Raw genomic sequence first — 13,589 nt, 5'->3', positions numbered from 1 at the left:
GCAGCATCCACAGTCCGGAGAGGATGAAACAGTCGGGAACACGGGCAGCTGCATGTGTCATTGACGCGCCCAGTGGTATGAGCCCCACTTTTTGCCTCTCAGCGCTAAAACGGGACAATTAGAAATGGGGGATGGCATCACTGATCTCCCCTGGAAATTCCCCCCAACACTATGTGCACTGCTTTGTTCTTATCCTTGATTTTAACTTTTCCTTCACGCTTCTGACCTAGAGTGATCGAGGCTCGAGCCCTGGACAGACCGTAAACATTTGGCCAGCTTGGCTTGGCCATCCAGCAAAGACCAGGTGCTGAGAAGCAATGGTGATGAGGGCCTTCGTCCTGCTGGCCATCTTTGCAGAAGCCTCTGCGAAATCGTGCACGCCAAACAAAGCAGGTATGCCCTGGTGCCCGTGCATTTTCCCGGAAAGACACGTTTCCTGAATCTTTCCTTTGCAAGGCTCAGAGCTCTGTGCTTACCTTGTTAAAAAAAAATGCAATAATGTAGCCAAGTAGAAAGAACTTAAGCCCCCGAGTGCCAATCAGACTTTTCCCACAGGAAACAAAAATATATTAGTTAAACTTAGACTTTTTTTGGTATAAATTTAAGGAGTACGAGTATAATTTGTTACATGGATAAACTTAGACGTTTTTATAATTAGAGAATGTTCTATCTCACTTTCTCCCTTTTTCTCTCTCTATATATACATACATTAAAAACATCTTCATATTTTTTGACTGTTGAATTTCTGTCCTGTGCCATAAATCAGTGTTTTATAATATGCATGAAATTGATACTTTAAAATTTTAAGTTACCAGCTGGGCACGGTGGCTCATGCCTGTAATCCTAGCACTCTGGGAGACCGAGGCGGAAGGATAGCTTGAGCTCAGGAGTTCAAGACCAGCCTGAGCAAGAGCGAGACCCCGTTCCTACTAAAAATAGAAAAATTAGCCAGGCATGGTGGCGCATGCCTGTAGTCCCACCTACTCAGGAGGCTGAGGCAGGAGGATTGCTTGAACTCAGGAGTTTGAGGTTGTTGTGAGCTAGGCTGACGCTACGGCACTCTACTCAGGGCAACAGGGTGAGCCTCTGTCTCAAAAAAAAAAAAAAAATTTAAGTTATGTGCTCATTTTCATGGGAGTTTTAATATCTATTTGTATATATTCAATACATCTAATCTGTGGTTTCACAGATGTATTCCTTAAAATAAAATTAGAGTTTTAAAATGGACCAATTTTAAATATGTATTAAGTATAGTACATTTATTAAACTGATGTAGCAAAAACTATAAAAGCAGAAATTCAGTGACCGAAGTTTGGGAAAACTTCCATCACAGCTGGTAAACAATAGGGAGGAGAGTGTTATTTTAACCTACTGCTTTGCATGTTCAGGTGTGGCTGGAATCCTTTACGTAGATTAATATGATTACACTATCTTTCCAGATGTCATCCTTGTGTTTTGTTATCCCAAAACCATCATCACCAAAATCCCCGAGTGTCCCTATGGATGGGAAGTGCATCAGCTGGCTCTTGGAGGGCTGTGTTACAATGGGGTCCACGAAGGAGGTTACTACCAATTTGTAATTCCAGACTTATCACCTAAAAACAAGTCCTACTGTGGAACCCAGTCGGAGGTAAGGTCAGGCTGCGCAGTGCAGAGTTGCTTGAGATACGGCAATTGGGCCCAAGCATGAGACGCTTGTTGTCAGTCCTGACTCCCAGATTTCCTTCTCTTCTGCCTAGTTTAGATAACTCTTTTAGCTTGACTTTTATTCTCCTAATTTGTCATCAGAACTAGCCAGGTTACCTTCTGTGAGTAGAACCAAGTACATTTCCCACCTTTAACCCACTTCAAATTCTGAGCTTATGCTCACAAGCTGCCATCCTTCCTGGGTGGATGTGTGAGCCAACCTCTGCCTGAGGCTCTGAAGTGGTGACAACACGCGTTGGAAGAACATTTTAAAGACATGGCCAAAGTACAACACAATTTGTAACCTTGTCATGAAAAATGCCCAGGGTGGGGAATCATAGAATGATAAGGAAACACAAACATCCTCTTGCCAAGTATCCTATGACGGAGGAGAAATCTGAGACTGTTCAATAAAGTTTCCAGATCAGGGCCACAGCACCAGCAGGGATGCGGCCATGAAGGGAGGTTGGGCCTTCTGATCCTCCCACTGTGGTCCAGCATTCCTACCACCTGGACTGCCAGAAGATTGCACATCTACAGATCTCAGAAGATGAAAGCAAACAGCTTCCAGGGCCACCTCCCCTTCCGAAAAGCCTCACAAAGATTCAGTGATTTAGTGGGAAGAATCACAGGCATGATTAGCAAAAGATCATGGCTTTGAGTATATCTTGGCAAGGTGAACTAGAAACCATCTGTGTGGTCTCAGGTAGGTCACTTCTTAAGTGTATATTCGATATCCCTTACAGCTGATATTCTGTGCTCTTAGAGTCCAGCAAGTCAGAGGAAAGAGTCTCAGAAATAGTGTTTATGGGCTGGGTGTGGTAACTCCTGCCTATAATACCAGCTCTTTGGCAGGCTGAGGCAGAAGGATCACTTGAGACCAGGAGTTTGAGACCAGCCTGAGCAACACGGTGGGACCCTGTCTCTACAAAAAAAAAAAAAAAAAAAATCAGCCAGGGATAGTGGCATGTGCCTGTGGTTCTAGCTACTTGGGAGGCTAAGGCAGGAGGATCACCTGAGCACAGGAGTTCGAGGCTGCAGTGAGCTATGATGGCACTGCTGCACTCCAGCCTGGGCGACAGAGCAAGACCCTGTCTTAAAAAAGAAAAAGAAAGAAAAGAAATAGTGTTTATGGTCAGAAGGAAGAAAGAGCAAAGAACTAGACAGTGACGGTCTAGAAACTGGAGATGGGTGAAGCATTCACTTAGGATACTTGGGCAGGAGAAATGGATAAAAAGTTGATGCTGGGAAATAGATTCTTGAACCAGTTCTTTTTGGTCAGAGCCCAACGAGTATATGGATTTTTTAAAGCATACAACATCAACCTAGATTGTTTTAAACAATTTTACTTGAATGGACACAAGAACTCTCTACAAACATTATCAGCTCACTCGCAGACAAAAAGAGAGATGCCACCGTCAGTGGTAGACACTCATGTCTCTCCACTGGCCTTTTTCCTGAGCCATCTTCATTGACTTTTCCCAGAACCCATGTTCCCATCTGGGGGGTGCGGGGCCACCCTGACTGCCTTCTTCCTTTCTCTAGTACAAGCCACCCATCTACCACTTCTACAGCCACATTGTTTCCAATGACAGCACGGTGATCGTAAAAAACCAGCCTGTCAACTACTCCTTCTCCTGCACCTACCACTCCACCTACCTGGTGAACCAGGCCGCCTTTGACCAGAGGTAAGTTTCTCTGCAGCGCGGAGGGCTGGCTGCCTTGCATGTGTGCTGCAGTCCCTAGCAATCAGGCGTGTTTCAGTCCTTATGCAAAATTCTCTCCCCTTTTCAGAGTGGCCACTGTTCACGTGAAGAACGGGAGCATGGGCACATTCGAAAGCCAATTGTCTCTCAACTTCTACACTGTAAGTGGTCTCCAGGTTCCCTTTACTGCCCTGTGGCCTTTCCAGGAGATGATGGGATGCTTCCTCAGGATTCACTCTTCCCCAAGCTCTATGCAGAGCCTCACTCTTGAATTCGGGTTGAGACATAAGCTTTGGGTTAGCTTTAAACCTCTTTAAAGACTAGGTGTAGACTAGGTACGGTGGCTCATGCCTGTAATCCTAGCACTCTGGGAGGCCGAGGATCGCTTGAGGCCAGGAATTCAAGACCAGCCTGAGCAAGAGTGAGACTCCGTCTCTATAAAAAATAGAAAAATTAGCTGGGCATGGTGGTGTGTGCCTGTAGTCTCAGCTACTTGGGAGGCTGAGGCGGGAGGATCACTTGAGCCCCAGGAGTTTGAGGTTGCAGTGAGCTATGATGACACCATTGCACTCTAGCCAGGGCAACAGAGTGAGATGCTGTCTGAAAAAAAAAAAAAAAGACCAGGTGTAGCAGAAAGTCAGATTCATAGACTGGATAGAATAGCTGAAAAGTGGCACAAGATATAAGGCCAACCTTCCAATTTTACAAATGAGAAAGTTGAGGCAAGGTCAATAGTAGTCAATAATACAATAGCCAATGTTGAACTCTTAATCAAGATTAGTTTCTACTGCAACCCACTCTGGAGATTTATATTTAGGATTTAGCTCCTCTTAAAACCATTTGGCACAGGGAATTGAGCTTCCTGCTTGGGACAGGACTAAGGAGAAGGGTTGGGCTGCTGCTTAATTCTCTGGTCTCTGAAACCTTTCAGTTAGTGGGTTTCCTTGCTGTCTAATTTAGGCAGGCTGCCTATGTTGACATCGAAGTTAAAGACACACTCTGGTCTCTCCCAAAATAAAGTGCTCCAGAGAAACTAAATATGCAGTGGCCATTAGCCCAGCTGCTCTGCTGTTTAGAAGGGGTGCTTTGTTTTTCAAACCTGCAGCTTGCAGTGAGGACACATGCACCTAGAGACACTGGCCCAGCTGGCTAGAGGAGCACGCAGGCAGAAATACAAACCTTTACATGGAACTTTAGAACTGGAAGACATCCTTAGAGGGCATCATGTCCAACCCATTCATTTTCCAAAGGAAAAAACTATCCCACCTGGAACTCCATTAGCTTTGAAATCTTTGAACTTGCTTCACCTGCTGCCTGGAAACTATTAACTCTACTGAACTCAGAAGGTGAGAGCTGGAAGGGATCCTAGAATAACCTAGTCCAGATTAGGATCTGAAGCCCAGAGGGAGGAAGTGATTAGCCCAAGACCCTACAGGCAGTTCGGAGCAGTGCCCACGCGAGAGCACAGATCTCCTAACCACCCTCCTAACCACCGTCGCTTCACTTACCGCGAAGGGAATGAAGCTGAAATTTCAGGGCCCATCACTTGCACAAGCCCCTTTCGAAGCCCTGTGTCTAATTTTGTTTTGAAAATTTTGATTCTTTTTATCAAAGAGCGCTCTCCAAATTGTATAAGTTTCAAGGTTCCACAAAATCTAGATCTGCTTCTAGCCACGTACCACTAGTGGTTAAGAACTAAGAAAAGGAAAAGGAATCTCGTGCAGCCCGTGACCTATAATAGGGGTAAAATACAGTGTGAGCCACCAGGGTGAGGAAAAGATGGAGAAATCACTGAAGTCACTGACGAAGGCTTTCCAGAGAGGAAAATAGGCTTCTCCGCGTTGACAGCAGTCTCAGGGGACTTCCCGATGTCAGGCTGCCTTTACTATTGAATCCCTGTCTGGAAGTCAATCATTGTTATTTTAACCAGATGAAATTGTAGATATGATCCTGTGAAGGTTTTACAACAGTTGGCAATGGAGAGATGTCAGGATTGTTGAAAATCATCAGCCACCATCAGCCGTGTTGGGCTGAGTTTCAGACACAAACCAAATATCAAATCTTAGAACTGGAAGGAGCTCGTTTTCTTAAAAAAAAAAAAATTAAAGGGCATGTTCTCTGGGCTGGATAAACCAACTAATAAGATACCTCCTTGCACTGGTATAGAAATGAGGCTAAGGCCTCCCCTGAAGCCCACCATGACCCCTCCAGGACAAAGGGACCTCAGCAAAGAGGGAGCTCAGCTGCACAGAAACTTTCACACTGATTAATATTCCCACCTCGGTTTCCTATGCCTGACCCACGGGCTTAGTATTTTTTTCTCCTCCCTTCCTCTGCTTTGAGAGCGTTCTTGTGTGTTTCTGAAGCAACAACTGCTCCCGCATATATTTCCATCAAATTACCAGAAACAGAGCCGTGCCCTACATAGCACAATGGAATCAATGCACTGCTAATTGCTTAGGATTGGAGAGCTCCAAATGCTGGGCTCCAAAAGCACCAGCTCTACTTAGCGCGCTTCCTCTTGCTTTTCTCTCCATCGCCCTCCCACCCGCTCTTGCCAGGGGTCCACGGTTGGTATTCCTAGAGAAAGTTATTTTGAGTCCCAACAAAAAGCACAGGAAGGTAGTCAGCTTCCAGAAGTGGCCTGGTGCTGTGGTTAAGAAAATGGGCCTTGCCCACTGGTTTGAAGGCTTGTTCTGCATTTGCTAGTTGTGTTGGGCAAGTTAGTTAACCTCTCTGGGCCTCCATATTTGCAATTGTTAAGGAAGGATAACAATGGCATTTACCGTGCAGGTTTGTTGTAAAGATTAAATGAAATAATCTTTGGGAAGCACAGTGCCTGGCACAAGTTAAATGCCTAAGAAAGTAGCCATTCCCATGACTGCAGACTTTGACCCTATTTAAACTGCAAGCTCCTAGGGTTCCTAGCATTGTTAAAGGGCTGAGTGTCAATGTCAGTGTGGGATTAGACCGACTTTTATTCAATCAAAACAGTACTGATCATTCCTCTCAGAGAGAAAGGAAAAAGCTTGGGATGGAACAAACGCAAACAATAGAAGCCCAAATCACAAACTCAGAGAGTCAAAACAAACCTCAGAGGTGATCAAATTTGACTTTCCACCCAAAGCCCAAAACCCTTCTACTTGATTGCTAAGGGGTGGCCTCCCTGCCTCTCCCAGAGACAATGGTGATTTGGGCCTTCCCGTTTTAGATCAGCATATGAAATCTGACACCCTGCACTCCGGCCCGTTGCCCCAGTTCTGTCTTCTGAAATGAAACCATATAATTACGGTGCTGACAGCCCTTCCGATGTCTCAAGCTAAACATTTTCCCCAAGCTAAACACCTGTTCACTACTGGCGGTTCATTCACCACCCTAGTCACTCTTCTCTGACTCTGACAGTTGGTCAGTGCCCCTATTAAAAAATGGAGCCCAGAATTGAAATGTTACCTTCTAGACCAGTGGTCCCTAACCACTGGTCTCCAGGGACCAGTTTCATGAAAGACAATTTTTCCACAGAGCAGGGTTGGGGATGGGTTTTGTGGGTGGGAAGAAGGGAAAGTGTGGAGCTCAGTAGTGATGCGTGGCCCATTTCCTAATAGGCCACTGACTGGTACTGGGCCACGGACTGGGGGTTGGGGACCACAGTTCTAGACGGTGTCAAACCAATAACGGGCACAGTGGGTCAGAGGTGACCTTCTAGGTTCTGGAAGACTCTAGAACATGTCCTATGATAATAACTTTCACCACTATCTCACATTGAGTTTGTGAGCAAAAGCAAGTTCTAGATTTTTCCACGTGAACTGTTGTTAAACAAGGTGTACCCACCCTTAACTTGTGTCACTAGATAGTTGTGACTCCACCTTCCGGTAAAGTGAAGGGACTGGATGGCATGATTTTTCAAGGTGGTCTTCCATTCTCTTCTGTAAACGAGTAGTTTACGTAGCATTTCTATGTTTCCAGGGATGCCAAAATAAACTTTCCAGGTCCCTCCTTATCCAAGGTTTTGCTTTCTGTAATTTCAGTTGCCCATAGTCAACCATGGTCCAAAAATATTAAATGGAAAATTCCAGAAATAAACAATTCATAAGTTTTAAATTACACACCTGTTCTGAGTAGTGTAATGAAAGCTTGTACCATCCCACTCTGTTCCATGTGGGACATAAATCATCCCTTTGTCCATTGTACCCACACTACAGACACTATCTGTCCATTAGGCACTTAGTAGCTGTCTCAGTCATCAGATCCAAAAAGTACAGTGTATATTGGGTTCAGTATATCCACGGTTTCAGACATCCACTGGGGGTCTTAGAACATATCCCCTGTGAGTAAAGGGGGACTACTTAATCTGGAAATCAGTTGCTAATTTTTATGGTATAAAGAAAGTAGGGAAAATCATGCTAAGCATTGCCTTAGATGTTGGGTGAGAAAGCGGAGAACCTGATCATTCAAAGTATTCTTTTTCAGAAACATTTAAGGGAGCTGGTTCTGTTCTCCACTCTAGAACAGAATCAGGCAGTCTCCCCCATGAGTAGAGGCTTTATCCCAATATTCTAATACTCTGCTGGCTGGTCCCTAGGGGAAGGAGTTAGGAGGAGAACCTCTGGTTGAGGACAACATGTGGTCCCCAGGTTAGTTCTCATATTTGAAATGGTCTCTCGAAACGTGACAGATCTCAGAAAATAACAAGGGACCTTAAAGATCACTGTAAATCTGCCACTTCAACCTGCAGATTAAGCTAGTAAATCCCTTATGATTAAGAACATTATAATTTAATTATGGCAACCATTTTAAATGGTACAGGGGCCTGACAAATGGGAGAAAAACAGCTGACTTTAAGGTGACTGAGTCGGGAAGCCCTGGCTGGGCCTCCAGTCTGTAAAATAATGTCAGAGGTTGTAGAAGATGAAGGAGACTCTGAGTCCTCTCAGCAACGTCCCTGTGTGTTTGCCATGTAAGGAGTAATGTCCATCTTGACCAGACATCCTTGCTGAACATCCACTCCTCCTGCCACTATCTGCCTATTGCAGTTCTGTAAATCTCCAAGCCCAATCTTTTAAATAGTACCCTGGCCTAAGCTTTGTTCTTCACTTATATAAAGTCACAAAGTTTATTCCCATTTTGCATATGGATAAACTGAGGCCTGCAAGGCTGACTTGCCTGTAGTGTGTCCCAAGTTAGCAGCGGGAGCTGGGGTTAACCCATGGTCCTCACCGTCCCATCCCAGTGCTTTTGTCTCTGGAGGCCACAGAGTAGTTCAGGGTTGTTGCTAGAGTTGAACGAACCCAAGACTCAGAGAATGGGGAAATCAGCTTCCTTTGGGTAAGTCCACTGGAAACACTGCTATTATTCCTAATGACTTGCCCAGAAACTCCTGACGAAGACAGCAGGAGAACACCACCCATGCCAAGCCAGTAATCAGAATCTGCTGCTCAAAGCGTGGTGATGACTCCCCCAAGGCATGCAGAGCTGCAGCCCCAGGTTTTTCCACCCACCCCCATGGCCTCTCGAACCTCATCCCCTCCCCACTCTCCACTCCCCGCCTTGCTCACTTGCTCCAGCCACACTGGCCTCCTTGCTGTCCTGCCAGGGCCCAGGGCCTATGCCCTAATTCAAGCAGTCTTGCCCGGGTGGCTGCACGGCCCCCTTCCTCCCTCTCTCCAAGGCTTGCTCAAATGCCACGTCCTCAGTGAAGCCTCCCCAACCACTGTATTTGATGTTGCAACCTGGCCTTCCTCACACTCCCAATCTGCCTTGTCCTGCTCTATGTTTATTACATAATAGCTTTTCTATATAATGTACTACATTCTATTGTAACACACTATATAATTGAGTTACTTATTGTCTATCATTGGTCTCCCCTGCTAGAACACAGGCTCACTGGAGACAGACATCTTTGCTGTTTGTTCACTAATGTATTTCAATATATGGAATATCCTGACATAGAGACTATCCCAATATACAGAAAAGTGTCCCACATGTAGTAGGTGATCAATAAGTTGTGGTTGTTTTTGTTGCCATTGTTATTGTTGTTAATTTTACTGAGAATCAGATCATAAACTTTCTAACCTAGGCTGAATTCTGCTCAGGCAAAACGTAGAGGGGAATGAGGGCAGGGAGGCACTGTGTTTGGTAAAACACAGTGATTCAGTGTCCCTGGGCTCCACTTTCTTCTCATCAGTCAAATCTCGTCGGCATAAATGAAGCATACATACAGTATGTGTCTCGCCATGGCCAGCAAGTGCAGACTATGTGATGTCCTTGTCCCTTCTAAGATGGCACTAGCATCCTAGGAGCTATGGCTTCTCTGGTCCTGGAGAATCACTCTGTGGTCTCAGGCACTTATGTCTTTGGGTTAATTCTCACCCCCACCCCATCCCAATTCATCTGCTCCTGCCAGACCCAGCTGCTCAGTCTGAGAGATCGTAACACCGTGTCAATTTCCTTCCAAAGAATGCCAAGTTCTCCACCAAGAAAGAAGCCCCCTTCGTCCTGGAAACATCCGAAATCGGTTCAGATCTGTTTGCAGGAGTAGAAGCCAAAGGGTTAAGCATCAGGTAAGTACATTTCCTCTAGGTTTATATTTTTAAATACAAAGAAAAGACAAAAAAGACTAGCTGAGACACTTTTTCCCATCCAAGTACTAACCAGGCCCGACCCTGCTTAGCTTCTGAGATCAGACAAGATCTGGAGCGTTCAGGGTGGTATGGCCGTAGACATGAGACACTTTTTAATCACCAGATGTTTCTAGGCATAAGACTTTCTGGCTCAAAGTGATGCCATTTTGTTTTATTTCCAGGTTTAAAGTGGTCTTGAACAGCTGTTGGGCCACACCGTCTGCTGACTTCATGTATCCCTTGCAGTGGCAGCTCATCAACAAGGGGTAGGTACCACTGTACCTGTCCTACCTAGACAGGCCTGAGCAGCAGAGCCAGGTGTGTCCAGGGCTACTCTGATCCGGCTTGAAATAGCTTGGGAGCAAGAGGTGGCACCTGTTGGGGGTGACATCAGTGACATCTTCCGTGCTTCCAGGCAAAGTACAAATACTAGGAAACATTGCACAGTGCTTTCTTGGTACCAGGTACTGTTCTGAGAGCTTTACCCTATATTAACTCATTGAAGCCTTATAACGGGAAGGTAGTATTACTATCATCCCCATTTTACAGATGAGGAAACTGAGGCGCAGGAGAGGATAAGTAAGGCTGGATAGTCTGTATCCAAGCAAGTTAAATAAAATTATTATTTTCATTATTAATTCAGTAGATAATGGGAAGCTTTTAAAATCTAGAGTAGAGGACTGAAGTGTATTGGAATTGCAACATGGAAAGGCTCTTCTGGACGTCATATGTAGGATGGTTTAGGGACAGTGCATGGGAGGTGGGACGAGCAGCTCAGAGGCTGTGGCAGTATTGCACAGAGGTGATGAGACATGAACGGATGTCGTAGCCAAGTGAATAGAAAGATGGTCATAAAAGGGAGGGAGAAGTGGTTTTTTTTCCAATTAATTTTCCATTTTTAATTATTATGGGTACATAATATCTGTCTATGTTTATGAGGTATGTGTGATTTTCGATACAGGCATACAATGTGTAATAATCGTATCAGGGTAACTGGGGTATCCATCGGCTCAAGCATTTGTCATTTCTTTGTGTTAGGATCATTCCAATTCCACTCTTTTAGTTACTTTAAAGTATACCCTAACTTATTGTTGACTGTAGTCACTTTTTTGTGCTATGAAACATTGTATTCATTCTATCTAATTATCTAACTATATTCTCCACCCATTATCCTTTTTCTCAGAATGAGAAATATTTAGGAACTAATTGGATGGGGGTGGAGGGAGTATCTGAGGACTATGTGACAAAGATGGCTTTGTGTCGTTAAATCTGTGTCCTACAAAGCAGAGGAATGTGTTAGTCGGCTGTTGGGAAAGGGGGTTTCTGGATAAGGGAGTGTGGATTCTCCCTGAGTTCAGGGATGGGCACACTAAGCTTCACATGACAATTTTCTAAAAGTACTTAGAATTATAACTTTGGAAAACAGAGGAGAGGTTGAGCCAGACAGAAAATGTGGACGTCACCCACACAGTAACAGTAAACAGAGAAGATGCCATTCCCCAGACAAAGCAGACTTCTGTGCCATGTTATCATCAGAACTCAACAGGCCAAGTAGAAATTGCTGCCAGGGACAAAGAAAATTAAATAACAAAGGTGGAGCTACTTTGGATCTTTGTTTCTGTTTGACAAACATACAGCTCTTAGACTATACCAGTCATTGTTCTACATGGGTGCTTTACACATATTAATTTATTTAAATGTCATTAAACCCTCTATAAAGTAGATAGTATAAAAATTGCTATTTTATAGATGAAAAACAGGCACAGACAGGTCCAGAAACTTGCTGAATGTCTGGAGCTAGCAAGAAGATCTGGGGTTCACACTCAGGCAGTGTTACCTGCTGAGCGGGCTGGGCAGAGCCGCTGCCAACAGCCCAGCACAGCCTCCTGCAGAGATGGGGGCTTCACCTGGGTACTTCCCCCACATCTGCCATTGAATGGTTCTATTCAGTTAGGTTCTGTTAGCAATGGTGCAATCAAATGACTTTAAGAATTCTGAAATAAATTACTGACCTACAGGGACCTGAAATTACCATCAGGCACTGGGAACCTCTCTCAGGCAGTGGTCATTGGGCAAAGGCTTCTACCACTCGTGAAATCACCTCACTGTAAATAGTTCTGGTGCTGTTGCTCCCACCTGACAGATGTGTAATATAGCTGGAAAAAAAAAAAACCTGCCTGTAGCTTTGGGTTGGTCTGTACCTCAAACTCTAGTATACACACAAACTACCTAGGGCTCCTGTTACACATGCGGGTGCATCGTAAACCTACCAAGTTGGACAGTCTCTAGGGAAACCCTGAGAATCTGCATTTCAGCACAGCCAGATTTAAGAAGTCCTGATCAATTTCTACATCCTGCCTAGTTGACTTGGCACCCTGAGCGTGGAGATACAGGCACAAAGGCCAGTGCCAAAGGGGAGAGTTGGAAAGTCCACTCCTACAACCTTCCAGATGATTTTTGTTCACACTGGGCCCCTTTGGGAAAGCTCAGTGTTCAAGACATTACAATAGCTGTAGCACCAGGAGTTCCCCTGTGCACACGAGTGCACCCGAAGCAGAGCACCCGTCTCAAAGGGTGATCCCTTGTGGGGAAGGAGACTCGTGCAATGACAGTGTAAAAGCCTCCTGTGGGCTTCCACCATCCAGAGGTAGCTGACACCGAGGGGCAGGTGCCACGGCCAGTGCCCAGAGGCAGCAATGCCAGGCATCTAGGCTCACCTGGCATCAGTCTCCTCCCCCGCCCTCCGACAAAGCTCTGTTTACATTATTTTCCACTGGCCGACACCATGCCCAGGGTACTCTGGCTGCAAAGAGCTATTTTAAGGACTCACGTCTTGAGTTCATACATGGATCTCAGGTTTATTGACGAAATGATCCGACAAGAGTCTTGTTTCACAACTGGGAAAAGGCCCGCAGCTTCATCACTGCTCGGAGGCCACCACAAACAGAACCAGCTCTGACCCCTGGTCCAGATGGGAAGGTACAGCATCCACTCGTGTCACTCACTCACTATCAGACTTGCCATCCTTAGGTCCAGCCCCGAATTTGGCCCTTTAATGTCTGGTTCTAAGAGAACAGAGTGGGGCACATCATGACGGTTCTCTGGGGTAACTGGACCACTCTCTGGTGTGTGCGCTGAGTGGGATTTACAATGAAGTCACAGAGACGCTCCGGAGCAGCATTAACTTTGGGTCCCACCGTGGTGCTGCCCATGGGTCTTGAGCTTTTCAACCCATAGACCTTTCCCTTTAAGGGACAGAATTTGGTGTCCCTTGCCACCTGCAGATAACAAGCCCCCACACTCAGGTGGGCCTCCCTGTACATTCCCAAGAATGTCAGCTCCCAACACCTAGTTAAATGGCACTTAAACAGGCAATCGTGTGTCTTTGTTAAATGGAAAAATATTTTTCCTTAAACCAGGGTTTCTCAATCTTGGCACCATTGACATTTTGGGTGGAATCCTTCTCTGTTGTGGACTTTCCTGGGCACTGTAGGATATTCAGCAGCATCCCTGGCCTCTACCACTGGATGCCAGCAGCACGGTCCCCCTGGTCTTGACAGTCACAATGTCCAATGTCCCC

The 13,589-nt window shown here is 45.4% G+C and overlaps 1 protein-coding gene across 1 annotated transcript in view; it reads left to right on the top strand.

Moving 5' to 3' along the window:
• Positions 1 to 317: 317 nt before the first annotated feature.
• TECTB (tectorin beta) overlaps positions 318 to 13,589 on the top strand; it is an 18,103-nt gene continuing 4,831 nt past the window's right edge. Inside the window, exons 1-6 of the mRNA XM_012663880.1 lie at positions 318 to 393; positions 1,440 to 1,630; positions 3,232 to 3,374; positions 3,481 to 3,553; positions 9,846 to 9,949; positions 10,192 to 10,275. Coding sequence (XP_012519334.1) covers positions 318 to 393; positions 1,440 to 1,630; positions 3,232 to 3,374; positions 3,481 to 3,553; positions 9,846 to 9,949; positions 10,192 to 10,275 — 671 coding nt within the window. The remainder of the gene's footprint in view (positions 394 to 1,439; positions 1,631 to 3,231; positions 3,375 to 3,480; positions 3,554 to 9,845; positions 9,950 to 10,191; positions 10,276 to 13,589) is intronic.

Source organism: Propithecus coquereli, unplaced genomic scaffold (assembly GCF_000956105.1).
Source record: "Propithecus coquereli isolate 6110/MARCELLA unplaced genomic scaffold, Pcoq_1.0 Scaffold84, whole genome shotgun sequence".
In the NCBI taxonomy this organism is placed as follows: domain Eukaryota; kingdom Metazoa; phylum Chordata; class Mammalia; order Primates; family Indriidae; genus Propithecus; species Propithecus coquereli.
Note: the sequence above shows the minus strand (reverse complement) of the source record. Positions and strands in the feature narration are given on the sequence as shown.